At 40.5% G+C, this 24,998-nt stretch overlaps 1 protein-coding gene and 1 long non-coding RNA gene across 4 annotated transcripts in view; both read right to left on the bottom strand.

Annotated features, from left to right (window-relative positions):
* Positions 1–16,504: 16,504 nt before the first annotated feature.
* On the bottom strand, positions 16,505–22,383 carry LOC122182732. The gene is made up of 3 exons (XR_006179959.1): positions 21,937–22,383; positions 20,451–20,548; positions 16,505–17,129 (listed from the first exon to the last, which is right to left on the bottom strand). It is a non-coding gene; the product is annotated as an uncharacterized LOC122182732 (long non-coding RNA).
* Positions 22,384–23,535: 1,152 nt separating this feature from the next.
* EFL1 (elongation factor like GTPase 1) overlaps positions 23,536–24,998 on the bottom strand; it is a 55,952-nt gene continuing 54,489 nt past the window's right edge. For all 3 annotated transcript variants that reach the window (XM_042875904.1, XM_042875906.1, XM_042875907.1), the window contains one exon: positions 23,536–24,073. In XM_042875904.1, the coding sequence (XP_042731838.1) occupies positions 23,885–24,073 (189 nt within the window). In that variant the 3' untranslated portion in view covers positions 23,536–23,884. The remainder of the gene's footprint in view (positions 24,074–24,998) is intronic.

Genomic DNA, 24,998 nt, shown 5'->3' with positions numbered 1-24,998 from the left:
CTGTGCTACTTCAATATTAAACTTTATTCTCTCTGCCATCTCATCCAGACTAGAAGAGGTCATGTCCAAACACGTTAGCAAACACAGCATTTCCCACAGATTTAAGCCCAACGTACAGCTGCTTCAGCTCCATCAAAATATTGTGGTCTACCCTGAAGAAGGAAGGGGAACCAAGAGAAAAGTGTAGCCATGTATTTGTTCAGAAGTGTTGAAAAGCATGAGTATCTAAGCAGAACCTGGCAAGAAAGAGGTGAGGGTTCAGCAACCTGCAGGTGCTAATGTATTTTGAAACATAACCAATTATGCAGAACACTGCTCTATGCTCCGTCCTGTTGCAGGCATGGGAAGCTGTAAGTGTGGGTGAGCAGAGCACAGGGTCTGGTCAAACTGGACTGAGACAGCTTCCTGTGATAGACACAGAAAACCACACTGTTATTTCTCCAATTCCAGGTACAAGCTCATTGATTTCTGTTTCAAGAATTCATACACTGTTCTGGAAACACATTCTTGATAGGAAACCTCTATCTCTACAGGCTCAAATTGTTTTCCTGTAGGTACTGATGATGTCTGTTAGAATTGTATGACTACCAGTGCTAGCAGTATCCTCAGTTACTAAACTGTTAGTTACCGGAGAGCAACAAGTTGCTTAAACAACTCATCTATCTAAAATCTTCATTCCAGTTGTACATCTTCCCTTAGTTTTACAAGTATTTAGATGGATTTGTAGGAGACCAGACCATTTCCTTTTCCTCCGCCTGTTCAGAAGATACAAAGGAAAACTAACGCAAGAGAGAGAAGACTGTAAGAACAGAGCATGTTGAGACAGCGACACAGTTCAGGGAAGTCAGCAGAGGAGAACCAGTTCATACTTACCTTATAGTTTATTTATGCAATTATATATATATAAATACATTTAAAAACTGGTGCACTAGTCAGACTAAGTTTCTGAAGCAATCAGATCAGCTTATGGAGTCAAACATGAATTTTCTCACCTGTGCAAGATTAAGAATGATGGTAGGTGGGTTTTCTGATTTCCTTTTATCATTCTTCAAGCTAGTTACAAATAAAGAGGAAGTAAAAGAAATAGCAGCCTTAGAAAGATGAGGTTAGATAATAAATGCCAGAAGCATTACTACAACTTTCAGCCTGTGAGGACATTAGTGAAGATCATTTCAAAGATCACAGAATAGCTTGAGTTGGAAGGACCTCAAAGATCACCCAGCTGCAACCCTTTGCCATGGGCTGATTGCCCCCCACCTGCTCAGGCTGCCCAGGGCCCATCCAACCTGGCCTTGAGCTCCAGGGATGGGGGCACCCACAGTTTCTCCGGGCAGCTGTGCTAGTGCCTCAGCACCTCTGAATAAACAATTTCCTCCTAATGTCTAATCTAAATCTCCCCTCTTTTAGTTTAAAACCATTTTCCCTTGTCCCATCACTCAGACCACATAAGAAGTCAGTCTCGCTCTTATTTATAAGCTTCCTATAAGTACTTCCAGGCCACAACGAGTCTGTAGTTTCCTGCAAGCTGTACAAGCACAAATCCCTCAGCCTTTCCTCATAAAGACATCGAAGCACAGAGATACAGAAGACTGTAGGTGGCACAGTGGGAGTCCAGTGGTCCTTGCTAGTTACTGGGCCATTCCAGCTCCTCATTACTAATGCTCTATTCTGCTTTGCAATGAGTCAACAGTATCAACTTGGATATACTATACTTGGATATAATAGAAACAGTCATGGTTCAGTCTTGAAATAGAAAAATATTCATCACTTTCCTGGATGTAGTTAATGTCCGAATATTTGACTCTTAATGTTTACAAAGTTGCCTGCGCCTGGTCTGTCTTCACTTCTCCTGCACATCCTGATCAAGAACAAGCACTTTATGTAAGTTTGGATTTTATTCTTTTAGTCAAAAAAAGTATAGAAAAAAGATCTTCATTTCCTGTGAACAGACCTGGCTCTCTTAGAGCCTTCTCAAGCCTTAATCCTAAGCTTCCAATGACCTTAGCACTTGGCACCTGTTACTGCATGTACCCTCTTCTCTGCTAACAACCAACCACAAGATTCACTGAAGAATCAAAGCAGTAGAACTTTTCTCTTTTTGGTAAAAAGGAAGTAGACTATTTCAAAGTTTTAAGAGCAATTCCTGTACTCAGAAAGATCTTAGAGTTTAAAGTGAACTGAGAGTACTCACTAACAGTGACCCATTGATAAACTGAGAGAATGAAGTCCTGTTTCCATCCAGATAGCAGATAGCCTGCGCAGTATAAGATCTCACACTTCCACCTCAATCTTGCTCTTACGTCATGTCTAGGACTGAGAAATTTGCTTAGTCTCCACATCCATTCAATCATACTATTCTTGGAATTAGACTTGTGCCTTCAGGCTCCAACCAATTCAAAATTCAGTTGTATGAAGCATTCATAACACGAGGCAGTCCCTGCCCCAAAGAGCTTACCATATAAATAGCACTTTCTGAAAGCGAAGAGCCCACAGTCAAGCTTTACATTTCTGTATCAGACCATCCACAAGGATGCTAATTATTGCCAGGACAACTACAGTTACATGATGTGAAAAATCTTGTCTATTGGGAATCGAATCTCATATTCTGCAAAGCAGTCATCAGAGGACGGTAACTATTTTTAGGCTACTTCTGACCTTTCCGAGAGTAAGGACTGTTCAAAAAAGATGATTAAAATACTAAGTAAATTATGCAGAGAGTTCAATAGTCTGAAGAAAATGTAACTTCATTTAGTCTTGCATAATGCCTTCAGTAACACGGTTAGATTCTTTTAGCCCTTAACAGTCAAATTTTCCACTGTAGTGATGAGACGTAAGTTGGGCTGGTTATTGAGTAATACAGAGGGCTTTCTTATTTGTGCAAATTTAACCTTCAAGAGAACAAAGATTAATCAACAACATGGAAGAGGTTGTTGTCATGAGATCCAGTCATAAGATTTGTAGGGACTGGTGTAGTGGTTGCAATCCTTAAAACTTGGTTTGGAATAAAATCTGAGAGATGGGAGTCCACAGAGAAAATGTTTTCAAGACAAAATCCAACATCATTATTAATGATGGAAAAAAGTAGGCTTTACCACCACAGAAAAGAAATCCGGACAGCAAAATCCAGTTCCAGTGCATGAAGCAGGTATTGTGAGGACAAGGGGAAATGGTTTTAAGTTGAGAGAGAAAAGATTTAGGTTGGATGTCAGGGGGAAATTCTTTACACAGAGAGGGGTGAGGTGCTGCCCAGAAAGGCTGTGGATGCCCTGTCTCAAGAGGTGTTCAAGGCCAGGTTGGATGGGGCCCTGGGCAGCCTGGTCTAGTATTGAATGTGGAGGTTGGTGGCCCTGCATGTGGCAGGGGTTTGGAGATTCATGATCCTTGAGGACCCTTCCAACCCTGGCCATTCTGTGATTCTGTGAGGTTGGGATAAACACAGACAAGGCCACCTGGTTATAAATTTGGCATTTAAAGCATCCCAGAGACTTTCAAAGCAAAAGCTCCTCATTCTGAAGTCATCTCCAGTGTACTTTATGACTGGCTTTTCCTTTAGGAAATTTTTGGCGTTTGGAAGTGTTACCTGTACCCAGAGCAAAACATCTCAGTGACAAATGGCTGCATAGTACTGGTGATCACACACGTAGCTGCACAGTCTACAAGATTCCAAGAAACTGGGGACAAGATTTCCAAGAGACCCAGTTTGCTGAGCCCACTCTGCAGTGTCAGTACTGTTTCTTTTAATGGGAGCAGATCTTCACAAATGCTGCGTAAAGCCTCAAAAGGGTATTTTGTAGCATTCAAAAAGGGGAGGGCGACGGTATTCACACAGCCCACAGACAGACCGATCTGCTCGCAGTGGTTGAATTTGAAATCTTAGCAAACACTCCTAACATAAGATGGATCAGCAAGCATTTGAAATTCCTTAACCAGGAGAAAAGCCTCATTTGCAGGCTTGTCACATAATGCAGCCTGGGACGGGTGGGCTCAGTCTGTCACATCACTTTTCTCCAAGCTGCTAAATATCTTTCACTGGGGCTTACAATAAAGCGCCTACTGCTACTTGCGAGTCAGTACAGCACCCATCAAGTTGAGGAGCTGGGACGAACCAAGTCATGCTCACCATTAGTTTATGCTTCCTTAACTCCCTACAAAATCACCACTTATCTATCAGGCAAAGAGAAGTCTGGGTATTGAAACATCAGAGGCTTTGCTGTCAGATCTCTCAAAACAATGGAGAAAGGAAACATGTGGGTGGAGGGAACCAGCAAAAATGAAGGAGCTGAACTCAGAGAGGACTGGCTTAGAGGCGTCAGGAAAGCTGGAAGCAGCTGACGTGCACCTGACTGAAGGGCAAGTTCCTGGTGAGGAACCAGGGGAAGCAGTCATAGCACCAAAGGCTGGGCTGGGTGCACGTCAGACTGTGCTTCATCTGGTTCTACTGTGACAGGAGCAGGCAGCTCCAGACTCACATGTTGTGCCCGAAAGCATCAGGAGCAAATGGGCCAAAGATCCTGGTTTCTCAGCCACGTCTAACAGGAATGAGCATGGCATAGGAAAGGAAACTGCAGCAAGCAGGCGCTCTGTCTGGAATGTTTTGATGAGTTTTCCCGGGGTTGTCAGCAACTCTTTGAGCATTTCAGGGCAGCCAGAAAAAAAAAAAAAGAAATAAGAAAACCAAAAACCACAGGGCAAACTGAAGGCAAAGGAGTGAGGGCTGAGCACAACAGCCTGCACAGCTCCTCTGAGTAGCTGCGTATCAGCGAGAGCGTGTGAAGAACCGAGACTTGCCTTTGCAGGATCCAGCAGTGGGGACACAAGGGCTCACAGGGGGAAGAAAAGCAGAACCAGGCACTGTGCCAGCTCAGATAACCAAGGGGACCGGAAGAAGGAAAACCACAGAGCTCCACAGTAAGCACAGGGATTAGGAGAGGGGTAGATGGAACAGTCAGACCCAAAACTGCCTTCTCAAAACTCAAGATTTGTGTTTTAAAAATACCGAGTGCACTTTCCCCTTCTCCTACTTCCTACTGTTTTGATTGTTGTTTTTGGTTTTTTTTTTCCCTTTTTTAAGGGGGTGTTTTTTAAAAAAATTAATAAATATATATTTTTTAACACTTCCTGGTTTTTGCTTAAGTTGGATAAGAAGGTGCCGGAACACTGCTAGGATATCAGCCTGTTCTCAGTGTTTCTGGCCCAACCAGGAGTAGGAGAGAGCTGGACTCTCTTGAGAGTCTGTTTCCATTTAATTTCCAGGACAGTTTTGCAGACTTACAAGGTCAGGGTAAGGTGCCAGACTTCTGGGTGCTGCTGAAAAAACTTGAGCCCTTGGTAACTTATTCTTCCTCAGCTGTCAGGGGAAATGCTGTAAACACTGAGGGTAGAGAGCTGAGGAAATGATGGTGTCACTGGTAGGCTACTGACATCCCATTGTGAAACGTGGGGGATTAGAGCTCCGCATGCCACCTGCTTTATCAAGTCACTCTTTCTTTCTTTTCTTTCCAAGACCAGGTCTGTTTCATAACAGAGGCCTACATGATATTATTCAAAGCACTGAGTCAAGGATAGCTCCTGGCTGGGTTGCACAGTACCAACCGGGCACTAAATACAAATGATTCCATTAACATCTTCACGTTTCTTCTAGTTCTGTATTTCATGCCTTTAAAAAAAATATCAGGGAAACATCTGTCACTGTGACTTGGGCGATGTGGGTAACGCCTTGTGGAAACAGAAGGTGCTGGAGGACCTGATTGGTGAGAGGCCCCTGTGAGCTATTCACTGATGCGCTATAATTCCCTGGGTGTCATTTTGGGGATGCTGAAGAGGAAAGCTGTTCAGAGGCTGATGACTGAGAGGCAGGAAAATCCTCCCCAAGAGCAAGCAGAAGTAAAAGCAAAGCCTCCTGGGAGCTGTCAGTGTGGGTATAACCTGCTGGAGGTCAGAGCCTGCTCTGGTACCTCACTTTCAGCTCCTGCCATGGCATTGCTCTTACACTGCTTTGCGATCACTGTAAGTGCCAATAAAGGGAAACTGTGCTCAACCTGCCACTCAAGGGGGTTGTGGAATTAGTGCAAGAATTTGTCCAGCTTCTCTTAAGCACTTCTGTGGGATTAAATTCTCAGCCCTTTTGAATATGTTCATTTTCTTTCAGCATATTGAATAAATCTCTTTTACTTCACAAAAACTCAACTCATCCATGGTCAAAAGGTCAGTCATTTTCTAGAGTCCAGGAGACAGAACAAAGCAAGTACCATACTACTACTACTAGTACTACTACTGCTAGTAATAATAACTAAAACAACCCACAACTGACCTTATCTCTGATGCAGCTCAGACCTTTGTCATTTTCAGAGTTTTATTCTTCCAAAGCAATCTACTTCAGGTCAACTCTCTCTAAGCTGCCAGAACCACTTTCACACAGTCCAAAGGAAGTAACACCTCTCCTTGCTCTGTTTATGTAACTGCTACATTCAAAGCAGAATGACTGCACCAGCAAGTCCAGCACCAGGCTCGGAGCTAGCAGAAAAACAAGACATAAAAGCAGCTGCTTGACTTAAGGTAAGCGATGGCAACACATGACACGTGGAAAATGAATGTTAGGAACTCCGAGACACTCCTGAGAATGAGCGTATCTCAGTGAGAGCTTGCACTGAGCTTATCAAGGCACGGGGTAGAACAGGATTTTCCTCTCCTAACGTTGTATTCAGTGTGTTTAACAAATATCGCTTTCCTAACTCTCTTCTGCCACCTTTTCAACTGTTCACCAGCCTATGTAACTAAAAAAGGGAATTTTTACACAGGGTGACAGAAGAAAAAGCAGTTGGAGTTTTGTTGCTGGAGGCATTTTGGAAATACTTGGGGGGGAACTGTCTGAAAGCAAACATTGTGAGCCAGCACTACAAGCACAGCTTAAGATACAAGCATCTGTATTGCTATTCCAAACCTGGATTTGCCTTCCTAGAAGATGTATCATATACTCCATATATTTGAAGAATCTAGCAAAGATGTGAGAAACAGCTTCACTTATTAAAGACAAGGTGCAACACCAACGGTAAACCAGCTATAAGAGCTCCAGGTGCCAGCTACATTGCAGTGTGCCTCCAAGCCCAACAGCACAAACAATAATAATAATATACCTAGAGGTTCAAAGTGAAAAGCTACCAACACTGTACAGACATCTGCTCAATCTATAAAGTGTTTAGAATCAGAAAAAGGGAAGGCTAGACATTAGTAAATAGCACAGCTAACAGAAACCTGGGCTATTAATTTTCAGAACTGCAGAGATCATAGGAAACAAGTGCATAAATGGATATATTGGAGAGAAAAAAAAAAAAAAAGAAAAAAAAAAAAAAAGCAACCAAAAAACCTCAGCAAAGAAATTTAATTTTCAGACTTAGAGCTTTCCAGGCATGTCACAGAATCACACAATTGCAGTGGTTGGAAGGGACATGTTAACTATGGTAGTTACAATACACACAAATGCTAAATGAAAGCCCAGGGCTAAAAGAGAAATCCAGGAAGAACCACCTGACCATAGTGATGGCATGCAGTACCATCTGCCTTCTCAGAAGAAAGTATTTAAAAGTTCCCTGAAGATAAAGAGCGTTCCCTAAATACAACTTTTGTGTACCAGCATCTTGTTTTGAGGTTATTTGAATAGGAGCAGGTTCCATCATCCTCTCACACTTCCGGGGAGAAGGGCAACTACACAGAACGATGTATAAAAACACAACTTTTGATGCTACATGCTGTCAGATGATTTTAAGAATTGCATGGCTGATGACGTTAAAATTATTTGGTTTTGTTTAAGTATTGTGGGCTTTAACATTGGCAGAAAGGCTTAAGGCCTCCACAAGCTTTAAGTTATAAGCAGTAATTGCAAACTAACATTCTGAATGTTTTTTGGTCAGCCCACAAGGACTAGAATATATCCTTTAGTGCACTCAGCCTTCACCTAATGACTACCTCCAGTGATCCACAAGCAGGGCCTACGGCTGTAGGCACTGAACTTTAGGAGTCTTGGAAAGAAAGCCATAAGACAGATCTGTAATGCATCTGACAATCCACAGGGGAGCTCAAGTAAAACACTAATGCTTTACCCAGCCATGTAGCTTTCGGCTTCTGAAGATAAAAGAAAACACATTAATTATTAAAGCCACCCACTCTTCCCAGTAATTTTAAATCACGGACTGAATAAACATTTTGTCTAGTTCAATAATGACATCTACATATCTTGGAAAGGAAGAGTTAATGGCCGCAGCAGATGATGGAGAAACCACCAGTGCTCCTACAACACAACAGCCGGTGGGTTCACGGCAGCAGCTGCAGCTCACAGCCCGCTCCCCAGCTCAGCTGTCTCACTACACACTGGGATGCGAGGAACCTCTCCTGGCCTAGCAGCTGTCTCCCTTAACGGACTGCCCGGCTCACTGCTTCCAGACATCATCAGTTTCTCCCTGCTCAAACCCTCTTTGCACCCTTTCATGCAGCTCCGGGTTCAATCCTGCCCTGCGGATACACAGTCAGATCCCTCTCTGCCTTCCACAGGTGAGAAGCAGAACGCTCTCATGCTGGCACTCAGGCTGGGAACCAGATAGTCCTGTGAATGAGCCGAGCCACCACTTTGAAGCTTTCAGAGAAAACAGTTACAGTTTCCTAACAGACTTCAAAATCAGTATGGTAAACACGTGCCCAAGGCAGACCACCCTCTGAAGGATACCACAGATAGCATCTTCCTAAGCAGATCTCGACTTCCTTCAGTGCAAACAGAACACTGGGGATAAGTGCTGAGACATGTCTTTAAGTGAACTGGCATTCAGCTCTTATCTCTGTCATCTTGTCACTGTGATAGGAGCGGGTGAGCAAAGCCAAGGTTAGCTACCGGCCTGCCAACAATAGCAGCATGTGGTGCCTTTCAGAGCATGAATGCCCGTTTTTTACTGCAGGTGCTCTTGTGGTGCGGCCACAGGAGGAAAGCAATAACTGACATCCTTTTCCATTCAATTTACAGTGAAAAGAGTGTTTGTAATTTTGAAGTTGACTGGCTGAAGCTCAGCCCATATGGTGGCTGTTGTTCGACAAAGGAAAAAAAAAATACAGTGCTTAAAGAGGAAAGAACAGGCAGTCTGTGCCTGGCTCTAAGCTACGAGGGGTTCTGGCCCACTTTCATTCATATTTAAATATATGTGTTCACACTCGGGGGAACAGGGACACCGAGAAATGTTTCCTAATATTGCAAATTACAGCTTTCCTCTTGGTCTTGTGTGTAATGCACAAAGAAAAAAACTGAACGCAGATTTGCATCAGTGTCCCATGAGGAACGTTAAAGGTTAGAAGCACAAGCAGCTGGAAAATGCATAAAGAGCACAACACAAAGTACAGTTCAGTTCCTCCTTTTCAGAATATTCCCCTCCCATTTGCCTTCTGATCAGCAGCTCTGAAAGGCCCAGAAATTGCTGTCTACAGCACATAATCCTGTGCACAAACGCAAACGGCACAGATCACTTCATCTCTGTCGGTGAGGGGAAATGTAATTCTGAATGGAAATGCCTGTACGTAGGAGGACAATCTCACTTGGTTTTAGTTTTCAATTTTCTTATCTAGGTTGTTAGCAACATTTCCTTAAAAACAGGTACACAACTTGAACATGGCAAATACCTTACGTAGACTCTTGTAGTAAAGAACACTTTGAACAAGAAACTGGAACAATGACATTTGAGGTGAAGAGGGGAGAATGATGACTTCAGGTTCAGCTCAGACTAAGTTAGCTATCAAAACAGCGTGCAGTGGTTGCACAGTAGAGCCAAGAGATGAACAAACTGCACAATGTTCAACACCTCTGGGGCTTCCCAGGAAAACAAGGAACAAAGTACAGCAGACAAAGAGAAGCAGCAGCAACCTGGAAGGAAGGGAAGGACAAGGTGACAAACACTATCTTTTCTACACCTGGATCTCACTACTGTCCAGCACAGTTCTTAAAAACATTTATAGGGGGGATCAGTAGACCTGAAACTGACATAACTTGAAGATGTGGCAATTTCAGTAGCTTTGTACACAATGCTTATTAAGTTGTTTTTCCTGTGCACTGTAATCCCAGAGATAGGAACTTCATACAAATGTACCTGCATGTCACTGTACGCACTGGCAGCTACTGCCAATCAGCTGCTTGTGTCTGTTTTCCCTGCAGTGCAGGGCAGGACACGGATCACATTAATAAGCCAAAGAGGATGCATGTCAACCTCTAATGTCATCAATCGAAAATGGTCAATAACAGCATCTGCAGCCTCCTACCACTTCCCAAACTGCCCATCACAGGTACCTTGTGCTCATATCTTCTTAGGGACAGCTTTCCTGTAGTGTAGGAAAGGCCATACAAACAAAACAGGAGTGTGTCCAAACACGCAGGGCAAGGAGTGAAAGCGACTGTACACAAATCAATCTGAAAACATTGCTTTGATTTTGTTGATTTTGATACAGTCATTATAAGACATTAATTAGGCACTGGAGTTTAAGACCAGTAACACAGAAAGGCAATATTGCCCTAGAGACAAAATCCACATAGGCCAGCCCATGTTGGCAGGGCCAACAAAGGCAGAAGGCTCCCTTTGCTTCAACCTGTTACAGACTACGGCAAGAAAATTCAGTTTTTCAGACTCAGAAAAACTGCAGTATGACAACATGAAGGTTAGTACTGAAGACAGTGATAAACACCACTCAGAAGAAGAACCATATCTAAGACAAGCTGAGTTAAACGAGGAAATTACATTTGTTGGTTCCCGTAAGATTGCTGCCTTCTATAAATGAAGGACACTTGCTGTAGGTAAAAAACAATAGACTGATTTTTTGCTATGTGTCTGAAATTCAAAAGTTAATGTTTGTGGAGAAGAGTTTCTTTGCTGTTGTGTCTCAGATAGAGCTATTTGGATGGGAATTTAAAAGATGTTTGTAATACATGGGTTGACTTATAAGGAGCGCGTTAGGAACGCTGAACGTGACTACATGGATGCCAATTTACTATCTCTGAAATGTTATTTTGAGCAGCTAAGGTAGTTGCACATCTAACAATATTAACATCAGCATGTTGAGGTCTGCCCCATATTTCTGCAGGTTTTACTAGCAAGGCCAGGAGTCAACATCAGTGATTTACAGTAAAAAGGGTGATGTCATGGAAATGCAAAGAAGATCAGAAGCCCCAGAGACAAATTATCTTAACAGCAGAGTGAGATCATTCCATATACTCGTCCACTCCAAGGAGCAATAATCATACAAACCTACACATAAAGACTATGTTGAGCATTAGGTAAAAGCTACTGAGGCAGCACTTCTTCCCCCGTAATACAGCAGAGTGCTGTAGATTTTGCTCTGAGCTTCACCATGAAACAGCTTACTCTGCAGAAGCCCTGATAGATTTTTGTTAAACACTTTTTTTTTGCTAAAACACTATGAAGAAAATATTCTAACCATATGTAAAGTTGAACAGAAAGATTTTTGGGTTCCATTTCACATAGAAACACTGATATCGACGTGGAACAAAATAATGGGGCTCACTAGGAAAAGGAAGTTTGCCTTCAAACCTCTATGAACGTTTTAAAATAAAGCTGCTCCCTGCACTAAAATTCTACAGGCTGGCTAAGATCCAAATCTATGAAAAGAATGAAATTCCCTATTGATTTTCATAGGTTCTCAATCAGAATTGTTTAGCTTCATGGATTTCACAAAGCTCCATTACCAAAATAACATTAGCTGCCAAGACAACAGATTTATATAAGTTTACAAGTAGCTGAATAAAGATTCATGGTTACTACCAGAGTAATTTACACCAAATCCTATTGGATTTATATCTCCATTATCTCCTGCCCATTTCCATAGGAGAATGGTGGTGGTGGTGGTGGCTGTGCTTTGCAAAGAAAACTCATCTCTCCAGAACAAGAAGACACTGTTCATCTGCAACAAGAATGAACAACTCATCAGCATTTAAAAATAGAGTTTTTAAAAATGAGTTTGTATCACGAAGTCTCCTCTCATGTAGAAATTATAAGCTTTGAATTATTAGCTTGTCTCTTTTACCTCAGATGAAGCCAAACTGCCAAAGTTCAGCGCTTCCAAAGTGAAAAGGAAGACCTACATCATCCATCTAATAAAAAATTGCAATTGTGCTCTCACATGAGCTCGCTTGCTTCCTGGATGTGGGTGTTTCATCCAAGCTTCTAGGAGGACATCAAAACACATTTACATGAATATACATCACTGCTTCCGCTGGGTGATTTTAATGCATCTCACAGCTGTAAAGGAAGAGTTTTCTCAGTTTTCAAAACATTCTTTTTTAGAAAAGGTGTTATAAACTCATTCCTTTCTACGTACATCAGTAAAATTAGATCTACCTCTGAAACCCCTTATCATCCTAGCATCAGCCCGCACCTTCTTCCCATTTACCCTGTCCTAAAACTCTGATACTTTTACCTGACATTTTGTAACACATTCTGATCTTAGAGTGAACGCTCCTCTAGGTGGTAGGCATGATCCACAGCTATTCCCTCCCGATGCCATCATAAAATCAGGTGCTTCTATTACTGATTAATATTGCTGAGCTGGAAAGACCAACCGTCATGAGTTAAGAGACTCCACTGTCAAATAGGTTTCTCCTGGGTATTCCTTCCATAAGACAGGGATAACCTTGGCAACAAAACCTATACCACTGTGGCTGTTCCTCTGGTAGAAAGCATCGAGCGTAGAAACACATTTTTGGACTTGTCTCACAAAGTATTTAACTGTGTGCTCATCTGGCAGACAGTCTGCGTGGGTGAAGGTGAAAGATGCAGCCCTATCGGCTGATCTCAGGCATGTGGTCCACTAAAGAACCATCCTGCCTTGAGGGATGCCACAAGGTCTCTTGTGTGGAAAGTTTTATCAGTTAATGCTGCACAAACCAGTAATGACTTCTGATTAGGTATTATAACACATCTTTGAGCAATCAGCATAGAAAAAAACACCCCAGATTTTGCCAACAGTTTCTCCACTGCTGCACAATCCACAAATCATTCATTTCACTTCCCACAAGTATGCATTTAGCTTTTTAAAAGCATTGTATAGCAAATTATGCAGCGTTTAAGAAGACACTTGCCAGGATTGAAGGAAGAGAGAAAATACATTTTTGATCCATTGATGAGATCCAGCAATGTTCTCCCCTATTTTGGTATCTCAAAGGAAAAGCAGCATTCTCTCAGGGAATGTAACCATCAGCCAGTAAAAAATCTCATCACAAGGAGGTCTGACATAGCTGCGTCATCAGAAGAAATATGGCACAACAGGGAAGTCTCCATCTTCACCTTGAAACTCTAAAAATACACCTGTGATTAAAAGAATTTCCTTAAATCCACAGAAAAAAAGGAAATAAAACACTCCCTCCTTACATCGCTGTAAATCTAAAAAATGCTTCCTAGAGGATAACCACATAGAATCAAGGCACAAAAAATATCCTCTGATTTGGAAATTTACACAAGTTACAGGATGTCAATTGAAGTACAAGGAAATCATTATTTTTGCGGACTTTCTCTGCAACAAGTCCACCAACCTTTCCAAAATAATGAGTTATAGAAGAAAAGGTTACTGAACCTTCCAAATTCTTATTTTCTCTGCTATAATGTTACTTCTAGTTGCACAATTTCCAAACCAGAGCTTGCTCATTTCTCCAGTAGCCATCTCTCCATCTTCTGGCCCTGGTTACTGTTACACCTACAACAGCATTGATTGTCAACAAAACCAGAGTAAAAACCTCCCACTGTGATCTGCTGCCCTTTTGTTACTTATTCAGAATAATTAAAGCTGATCTGAAATACTCAAGTTCAAATAGAATTTTACACCTAAAATACCAAACATTATTTTGTTTCTTTCCCTTATGTTGCAAGACTGTCTAATGGCACTGTGCAAGACTGACACATAAAGTCTTTTTTTTACTGAGCAAAGAAGAAAGGCTGATTTGTAAGAACCAGTGAATGAAGGAAAGCTCCAGTCCTCTTTATAGTCTCATTCAGTACCACTTGCCCAAGTTCCCCAAAGATTTCACCTAAGCACTTCAATTCATGGAATTCATCAACTCCCTCAGTAAAAGCGCAGCACAAACACATCTGCTCTAAGGCAAGCAAGAGGCTAAAGGAGTTGTAGTTGTGGTGTTGTGCTTTGTTTTCTTTTCTAAAATCCTACTTAAGTCACAGAATTGTAGGGGTTGGAAGGAACCTCCATTATCAGGGCACCCACCCCATCCAGCAGCAGGTTCGTGTTGTCCCTAGTCTTCCTTTTGCCATTGAGATACTTAGAAAAGCCTTTTGTGTTGTCCTTGACCTCTCTTACCAGATTTAATTCCAAATGGGCATAAGCCTTCCTTGTTGCATCCCTGCATGTTCTGACAACGTTCCTATATTTCTCTCAAGAGGCCCCTTTTCCACATTCCATAGACTTTTCCCTTGAATTTTTCCCATGAGCTCCTTGCTCATTCATGGGTCTCCTGCAACATCTGCCCGATTTCTTACTACTAGAGATGCACAGATTTAACTTGGAAGAAGTGGTACCTGAATGCCAATCAGCTTTCTTGGGCCTCCCTACCTTCTAATGCCATGAGATGCCTCCATGTAGGTCCTTGAAGAGGTCCGGTTTGTCTCTCCTGAAGTCCAGGGTTGCAATCCTATTTTCCTCCATTAAGATCCTGAACTCCATTATCTCATGGCTGCTGCACCCAACACTGTCCCAGCCAGTCCCTCCTTGTTTGTAAGAACAAGAACCAGCAGCACACCTCTCCTCACTGGCTCCTCCACCGCCTGCATCAGAACTTTATCTCCCACGCACTGCAGGAGCCTCCTGAGCTGTGTGTGCCTGGGAGCACTGCTTTCCCAGCAGATACCAGGATGGTTGAAGCCTTCCATGAGAACCAGTGCCTATGATCCCAAAGCTACTTCCAGCTGTCTGTGATAGTCATCATAAGGAAAACCCAAGGTACAAAAAAATAAAACAAGATCAAGCACTTGAATATGTACTTTGATAAAAAGAAGGATTAGCTCAGCGTGAAGAAGTGATGAACAAAAACTAGCAATAACTACCATTTTACCCCCCAAAGCAGCTCAATATTTTAGGACAAGAATTACTGTCAGCCTCCAACCCTTCTGCTTTGGAGCATGCAGACTCAAAGCAACAATTAAATCTAAGGAAGAAGGCATCTGTTCAGAGACTATTAGCAGTTCTTTGTTTTACCAAGTGACCAATGTTTTCAAAGTATTCAGCACCTTTTCTTTTTAAATAAGGATTCTGCAAGAAGCTTATCTGCAATCAAACAAATAAATAAATAAATCCTTTACAAAAAGTATTACAAAAGTCACTTTTTCAGTTACAGTAAAAGACCACAACACAGACTTAAGAGTCTGCCCTTCAGAACCACAGGTCTTTCATTTGCTTGGTGGTTTGGGACTTTTTGTTTGCTTTTTTAAAACAAAATACTATATTTGGAGGTTCTTGTATGCATTTGGGTTTTTTTTTGCCATCATGATGAAGCTGCAAACATTTTCAAGTTTTTCTCTAATTTGATGCCAACATCAAACTGGAAAGTTGTTGGTTTTTTTGTTTTGTTTTGTTTTTTGTTTTTTTTTAATGAAAACAGAGATTCTGATGAAATGCAAGACCTGAGGTCTTTAGGAAAAACAAAATATCACAAGATTTGTCATGAAAACATGGAGCTGGCAACAACAACAGCCTCTTCATACACAGTAGTTTGCTGTTTGTAAGAGTGCTTACAAGCCTGTAAAAATATTTCAGCTCTCCAGTAAAATAAAAAATGAAGAAAAAAAAAAAAAAAAAAAGGCTCAGCTAGCATTATTACAAGTATCTGGTATTCACAAAATGAAGCATCACAAAAAGCAGCTCTTCATCAGGCAGAAAACAAACAGGACTCAACTGAAGCAACAGAAGCCACAATGATTTTCCCAAGTGATACTTTGGTACAGAATCTCAACCTGCATGTATTAAATCTGAAAGTTAGGCTGTGTTACATACCACATTTCCATGTAATCAATTGCAAAAGGAGTGCATAACTTCTACAGAGGCAACTTGCCGCTCTAATGCAAATGCCATGCCAGCTATATGGTACACTGAAGACTGTCTGAAAATGTGCCAACACCACTATTAAAAGTATGCATGCTTTTCTTCACCTAACAGCTCCTCTGTTGTGCTTTCACTTTTCTCCCAGCCCAGGTTATAGCAAATATTCAAGTTCACTGAATTTCAGCTCTTTTGGTCTCTGTTTTCCCTTTGGCTGCCTGCCCAAAGGAAATACAATCTCTGGCTCAAGATGGCCAAAAGCATGACCTGGGTAACTCTTTTTTGATTGTCTACGAGTGACTCACACATCATATGACAATGACATTGCTCAAGTGCAAACTGTCAATACTAAAGCTGTTTATACAACAAAAGCAAGGAAAACTTAAGGTTACTTCACCCCTCAGACATGCTTAAAAGATGGAGCCATTTGCCAAGTCAGCTATGAGAGAAATCTACAGTTTCTTTCTTTCTGGCCAGAGGAATAAGTCACCCACAAGCTCTAGAGCAAAAGCAGAGTCCACTATGCTGGTCTCCTTTTTTCACAGTTCAACATTTTCCTTTGTCAAGCATTGTTTTGGCATCTTCCCTTCAGCTTGGAAGAAATGGTGTTGATAAGCTCAAGCACAAGTGCCAGCTATCAAAAAGCAGGACAGCTGCTGTACTTTCCTCTTCTATGGCCCAAACTCTTCAAAAGCCCAGGATGGCAAAGGCCCCTTCAAGTATGTAGCAGCTTGGGGGTGCTCAACTGGGAGAGAACACAAGAGCAGGAAAATCATTATACTTTCCTTTATAACAGTCTCTTATATGCTCTTGCATAAGCTGTGGATCTCCGAACACCTCTCCAAAGATTCCTCTGTGCAGACACTCTTTACTTCAATAGAAGCCATGATTCATTGCTGCGTCCCTGAAGAAAGGGCTTGAAGTTATACAGAGCTGCTTTCCATGCATCCAGGAAATCAGAACTCAGGGAACTGCTGCTGCTGGGAACGCACAGCACCCATCATGCTTTCTGGAGTGATGAGACTGCCACAGCCCAGGGGTTTCTGTGAAATCTAAACGACAGCGAGGAAGACAGAGAAACAAGTGATAGAAGTTCCTTCCTCATGCTTTTCTTCACAGAGGCAAGACTATACAGAAGAGATAATCTGAGTGGTAGTTACATTCTGTCTGTCAAGACAGCATCTTCCATACTGCAGACTTGCATACTACTACTGAGCACTTTCAGAGAAACACTGCAATTCCATTATGCAATTGCTACAGTTGCCATACAGGCATCCACAGAAGAAATGTGATGTGATTTTTTTCATTACATTCTTACATCTCTTCTCTAGCCTTTCTCTTTGACATCAGCTGCAGTTCATTTACTCACTCGCCTTGATGCTTACAGTGTTGGATGTGATAGGAACAGACGAGACATTGTTTTAATACAGGAAGGTTAATCTAAAATAACCTTCCTAAGCTGTTCATACTGCGCGACAGTAACATTACAAGAGACATGGGTTCATGAATAGGATCAGCTTGCAATCCCCAGACCAGTGATAACAGCACTTGTCATGAAGATACTGTGCCTAGTCTCCAGGGGAAGTGCAGCTTCAGCTGCCACTTAACGCAGCTCCTTCTGTCAATCACTCCATGAAGCAATGCCAGCTGCTTCTTCTAAAAAAGTCATTTTCTTCACCTCCTAAAGGTAAATGCTATCATGAGAAGAGATGAAAGACAGGAAGCAATTTGCTGCAAGTATGCTCCGTAGCATCCCCATCACCTGTTAGTGTATTACAGCACCATGTGGCTCCGAATACATCTGTGTCACTGAGCAAATAAATCAGTCTTTGGAATTAGATGGATTATTATAAACCCATCATACAAGGGAGTTTTAGAAAAATAAAAATACGGATTTTTGGTCAAACATGCATGACAGGCAACAAGTATTCATTGCTAAATGAGCATATCATTCACAATACAATTTGCTTTTTTTTTTTTTTTTTGTCATCTCAGTCCATACTCCTACATGACTGATCTTTACTTTAAATGCTCCCCTTCATAGCAAGTAGGACTATAATCTCAGAGTACTAAGCAGTAAGCCTAGTCCAAAAGTTACACTGCCTTCACACATGGCAAAGAAATAGACCTCCTGAAGCTGCCATGGACTTTAAGTTCTCTTTAATCATGACTAAATCTGCCTTTTCATCAGCCTTCGTGCAGCTTCTATAAGGACAGCACTTGGGCTTGCACCACAAACCATTCCAAACCATTTTCTTGAACCCTACAATTACAGAACAGCTGAATTCCCCTTCTTCAAATTCTATGAAGTCATCGAGAGAGCAAAAAATTGTATTCTGACCTCCTAGTTAAGAGATCAGAGATCATTTGGTACCATCCTTTTCCAAAATTATTTTTGTCCCTCTAAAGCCATCTTTTAAAATGAAGTTTGTGGGTTTCATCTTTTGCAAGGCGTGGAGGCAGGAAGCTACTGTCTGCAGGAGAATATGGCAGAAGGGACAATGGTGCATATGACTGCTGTAAGTCATCACTGAAGCTCAAAGCTTCCCTAAGCCTGAAGACTTGTACTGCAGCAAAACAAACACCATAACATTCCAAAGTAGCAGTTTACACCAGTGTAAATCATTCAGAAAGCAATGAAACATGAGTGACTTATTCACTACCTGACTTTATTTGTTACAGTGTAGAAGAACCACCAGTAAAATTCTGGAAAGAACTCTCCACAGAAAGGAGAAAAAGGCCAGCATTGAACTGGTGACAATGATCACTCCACCTCCCATTTGTAACTTTTCTTGAGGAGATGCATATTTCAGCTGTGCTTTGTGACCACTTCATAAAAAGCAGCATAACATTACAGAATTCCCCTCCCTTTTGCAGGACAGCAAATGTGTTTGTGAGCATGTAGGAAATGCATAGTCTAAAAAAGGCTTTGGATTTTTTCTTGACAGAAGTCTACTTTCATTGCCTTTGTAAATCATTATTTATTGTCAGCTTTCTACACTAGCAGCTTTTCTGAGGGAACCTAGGAATCTCACTGGAGAACAATGAGAAATGATACTTTTGTAAGGGTGAAGGACAATCCTTTTATGCAGCCACCAAAAATGCAAACAGGAAACACTACTGAAACTTGGCTCCTCTTCTTTTTGGTTCCGATTCCAGAATCAGCAAATCTTTATAAAGACGAGCAGCTTCAGTAATGATATTTCCATAAATTGATAATAAAAAGACTCCTCTAAATGTCAGTGAGGGGTTATGGAGTTGGATCCCTCAGGAAAAAGGAAGTCAAGGAGGAGGAGTGAGTAGGGAGGAGGAAAGAGAAAGTAAAAATAAATAAATATACAACGCATCTGTAGAAAAACAGGATAGGCTGAAACAAAAGTCTCTGCCCAAACCACACAACTTTAAGGTATCTATTTTTCCTTCCTCTTAGTCATGCTTTGCAAGAGTTTTATGATCATGGAATGATACTGCTGTGAAAGATGAATGCCTTTACACTTTTCAGTTCAGTTGATTAATAGAAACTATAAAAAAAAATCATTTTCATCTTATTTCCTTTAGCACAAAAGGAATCAAAAAGCACACTACTCACAATGAAGAACATGAAGTAGTCACATAAAATAGAGACCAAAATTCAGAAATATTGATAAATTAAAATGGTATTTACATGTAAATGTTTTATCTTACATGTAAGCTATTTTTCTAAGCCCCAGTGGTGTCAGTCAGGCCCACACAGGCCTACACAATCATTTCAAGTTACTATCTCAAGGGATAAGAAGCAAATCACAGATACTAACAAGTTTGAGGAGTAAAACTGCAAACTGGTGAAAAATAGCACAATCAGAGATGTACGCACTTTTCGTCACTTCACAGACATATGTATGCACCTGGATCTAACACCAAGCAGTACAAAAATTAATAACATTTAACTTCAAAGAAGAATTTCAAAACATTATAAATACCAAAGGATTATGTGTTAACACTACAACAGGTAGTGAACAAACCTTAGTTGCTTTCTTGACTGTCCTCCCTCACACAATGCAACGAGGAAAACTATACTTCCTTGCCTAAATTCAACCCTTCCATTTTTATAAGCAGTCTGAACAAGAACCAAAGTGAATCAGAAGTTACATGAGAATTCAAATCATGCATTAAAAACAAGTGCTGACAAAATAACTGCATGCATTCATATCCTCTCCTCCACATGCTTTACTTCTGCTTACAAGGAAAACCAGCAGGAAGCACAGAATAAGTCTACACAGCATTATGAACCACGCTGAAGTAGGACAGAGAAACTGTAATACAAAAGGCAAGTCCTCGAGATACCCTGCTCACAGAACTCAGTTTGATACAATCAGAGTCAAGAGAAAAGTCACCTGAATTTGCAGTTCCAGTCCAGCTGCCAAGTCACAGTGCAGAAGGTTTTATGATCTGCAAGTTTCTGTTCCTTAGGTCATCTCCTCCATAAATGGCACTAGGTTTATAAACGAAAAAAAATTCAGGCATATTGGAGAAATAACTGCCTAAGCAACAGTGCTGTTTACTCATAATTGCCAATTGCTGTACCTCCTGCACACAGTATAAGAATGAAACGGATGTTCGGATTCTCAATTATACCAGAAACATCTATTCTCTCATCTACTACATTATCACTTCATCTGTGGAAAGAAGCCTCATTCAGCAACAGTTGCAGTTCCTTCATCCTCATGGGCTTGTGGGTCTCAAGTAGCTGCACAAACAGGTGACTCCTTGCACAATAATTAGACAACCACATGTTCTTCAGGCATGGCAATATTTCAGGCCTAGCTGTAATGTACTCCTTAGTTTAAGGCTCCTTTTCAATCTGTTTGTCTACAAGATGAGCTAAAGATGCCCTGTGCAGAACCAAAGATTACCAGGGACTTGAGACTGTATTCACATCTAATTTAGGGATTCTGTTTGGTGCAAAAATATTTTACACTCATGGTGTCTCTGCTCTTATCAGCATTAATACTGATACTGTCCTAAATGGACACAGAGTCACAGGAAAGAAAATACAGCACAGCATTCTAATTACACTCTGATTTCTTCTTTAGACTCTGCTTTAAGAATGTGAAGTTCGTTGAAAAAAAAACAAAATTCTGTGAAAAAACACGGCCAACCACCTAAATTACTAGTGCTTGAAAGATTTTTAAAGCTAGAAGATAAAAGCAACGTCCAGAGTCAACAGGAAGGGTCTTGCTGGCCACTGCTTGGCCTTCATTGTTTTTCACTGGAGAAATAAAGCTCCTTTTTTTTTCCCCCCCCCCCCCCCCCTCAAAAATGTGGAACCACCTGGGATACCTTCCCAGTGAATAACTGCCATTCTCTAATGAATATTACCACTTAGAAACTTATGTTGTTTTTATACATTATCAGTTGCAAGGAAATTTGATTCTCCTAAATATAACAGAGCCAAATCAAATCAAGTGCTTTTTTTTTTCCCCACAAAGTTAAAAAATTGAACATTTACCCAAATGAAGTACCTTAAAAGTCGTGTATGCTCATCTTAAATATGCACTATACTTAGCAATAAAACTGATGATAGAAGACAATATAATGGCTACCTCTCAAGTCAATCTTTCCATCGCTTGCTCCATCAGCAAATTACTTATTCTGCTTGGCAGAAGTTTTCCAAAATTATCTCATATATATGTAACAAAGATAGGCAAAAACCTGCTACAGCAAGCTAAGTTTCCAATAATCCAGAGAAAAAAAAAAATTCCCTGTATATAAGCAATTAGATTTCCTTGGCACTAGAAGCCATTACTAAAGATAAAAGACCTAGCACTTGTAGGATGGTTTGATTTTCTAGCGTTAATTAGTGGAGTTTTTGCCCCTTACAAATATTAGGGTTGGAGCATCCTTAATTAATTCTCATCTTCTTGCCGTTTGAGATGCAATCTGAAAATAAAACAAAGTATGAAAGCTATTGATAAATCTTTTAAAACCTATGTTAATGCTCTTTCTGCTTACCTAAGTATAGTATATTGCAGTTAATGATGTGGTCACAACAATGACCAACACCTACCCACCTCTGAAGGGCTACTTACTACGTCAGCTGTGCAAGCACCTCCGTTACTGCAGGCCAGACATCCTTAATTGCACCCTGGATTCAGCTAGCAGAGTAGTTGTAGTAGGCAAGGGGTCATTAAACAAACATTTATTTATGTCTTAAGCAGTTTCTGTAGGCTGCAGTACCTTCCACAGATACACAGCTGGCAAAGCCCGAACGTCAGTTGTATTTGTATAAGCTCTATTAGGGCTGCTGTGCAGATATACCCCTTGCAAAACAGCAAAAATTTATGGAACAACCTTCTAAGGAAGGTAAATATCATCTGCTTGAATAATTCATAAGCAACATCTTAAAAGGAAGCATTTCCATAATGAAAGCAAACAAACTGGAGAAGAAAAGACTGCTATTTAAAATAAAAGCTAAGCAGTCAGAGTTATTCTACTTGTGAAACAAGTAACAGTTTTCTTTCCCCTGAGGAGCAGAAGTGATATGAGTAACTTCTGCCTACTGCATTAATCGACACAGAGATTATTTATTCAGAAGGATCAAGTAGGTGCTAAAGAAATGCTAAGCAATCACAAATTAAAGTGGCTGTACTCTGGAAAGAAAAGAACAACCCATTTGCATGGTTAGCTGAAACACAACACTTTGCCAATAGTAAGATAAGATTTAGCAGAAAGTCAGTTGGCACAAGATTCAAGGACTTAATTACTCATTCATTTAAATAAATATAAGAAACTCTTCAGTCATCCATCTATTCAGCCCTTTCCAGTTTAAAGCAGTCACATGAGAAGACATGAGAGGTCATACATCACGTCTCTCTTGGGCAAGATTTCCATTTTTCTCAATTAAAACTTCCACCCTTTGGGGAATTTGTTAGTATTGGTCTGAATCACTCTGGGACTTCAACATCTAGCCACCTGCAAACAGCAAAACATTTTGTATTATTCCTGCAAGCTTTTCTCCTCACTGTATTCAAGACAACAGGTTAAACAGGTAGAAATGTCTGCAAAGAGTCTGTAAATACTCAAACAGGATTGGCAGGAATAGCTGTGTACCTTGTTCAGAGATGGCAGCTCCCAGCTTAGGATAATTATGTAAACCTTTTTTTTTTTTTCCTTCCACAAGATGCCTTTCTATGGAGAAGAAAAACGAAAAGCCTTGGTCTGGTTTGCAGTTCTCAGTCTTCCACATGTGCTATTTTTGCCCTTTGGTTTAAAGGACAATGCATTGCTACAACCTGGGAGCAGAGACTGCATCACCACTTTTAGGTGACTGTTTACACTAGGAAAAAAGTAAAACAAACAGAAACTCCAAGAAAGATTACATGTTTGCATATAGGTAACTATGGAAAGTGCTTGAGGGCAACAAATACATTACATAAATGAAAATTAATTTTAAAAATAGAGACAAAAACATTGAGGAGCTAAATTCATTGCATAGTTTATTTGCAACAGACTAGGTAACCAGCTCTAACTGCAATTACATCTGAAAAATCAGAAAGAAACCAATTAAATTAGGAGTTCCCAATCCCGTGACAGCAACAGTGCAGAAAGCTTTAAAATCTGAGACCAATTCTAAGAAATATGCCTATGATTTAAGTAAATAAACTATTTTCTCAATATAAAAGTTGGAAAGGCTCATGTTTTTCTAAACATAAGCCATAAACATTAGAAAGCGTAAGAAATATGGTGTAAAAGAACAAGTCCAGAAGATATTTTTACTCTGCTGCATAGAAAACTTAGCTGAACCAGGAGAGAAAGGAAGCAGATGCAGCTACTTATTCCTACTGAGGGTTCTCTGCTTTTCAGCATGCTCCACAATTTTTTCTTCTACATAAAGTCCCTTTCGCTTTCTCACTGCATTCATGTACTTGCGGGCCTGGTTCTCAGAGTCTGCCTTTTCCCCAAAGTGCAAATATTCTTCTTCAGTGGTTGGTACCCAGAATGGATCACTTGAAATGATCTATAAAAAGAGAGGGGAAAAAAATAATAAAGCAGCATAAAGGTTTCCAAGTATTCTTAGTACATTTCAGGTAATTCTCATCTCTAAAGTACACAGATGAAGACAGAGTGGATAGTTTTCTGGACAGTTTATTAGCTACTTAAGCACAATACATGAACTAGGAACACCATGTAGCGTTCATCACAGAAAGCATAGGACAGATTTTGAAATTCAGTTGTATTTATCTATGTACAAATTTATTTTAAAACAAATTTAATGGCCAGTTGGTAACAGCAACAGATCACATTTATAGAATTTTTAGTTTTGAAAAAGGAATTCCTTCTTTAGAATATTATGTCACCACGATCTTATCAGAATTTATAAGAACTGAATGTTTCTGACTGTAGATTTCCTCCCTAGATGCAGCTGTAGGTAATATTTTACCAAAAGAAGAACAGAAACGCTGCATCCATTAGTTAACCAAAACCTCATGGGAGAAGGAGCACAGTGCATGTTAGTTACTGTGAGAACAGTGATAGTTATGGCAATAATTGAGAACATCACTCCATGATCATTTCTGAAGTCTAATATTAGCACTGACAAGGACAGAAAAAAACTTCCCTACATTCTGACTTAGTGTAATAAACCATTTATTCTGACAAATACTTTTAATTGCCGTATGCTATTTCAAGCCAAACAAAATTACCTAAAGCTCATCTAAGTGACATAAATCAGAAAGAAGGAAATGCAAAAAAAAAAAAAAAAAAAGTTGGGTTAGGACAAAGATTTTTCCTAGAAATAACAAACACCAAATTTTTTACTTCGGATGCTAAATAACACCTAGCACTATGAATGGAATTACATATACAGTATATAGAAAGTTAGGACAATAACTACAGTACATAGCCTGCCCCAATAGTAATGCCTCCTATTTATTTCCACAGAG

Source organism: Lagopus leucura, unplaced genomic scaffold (genome assembly GCF_019238085.1).
Source record: "Lagopus leucura isolate 7727_CA_CO unplaced genomic scaffold, USGS_WTPT01 Super-Scaffold_100015, whole genome shotgun sequence".
Taxonomy (NCBI): Eukaryota; Metazoa; Chordata; class Aves; order Galliformes; family Phasianidae; genus Lagopus; species Lagopus leucura.
The sequence above is the reverse complement of the archived record's forward strand: the minus strand, read 5'-3'. Positions and strand labels throughout refer to the sequence as shown.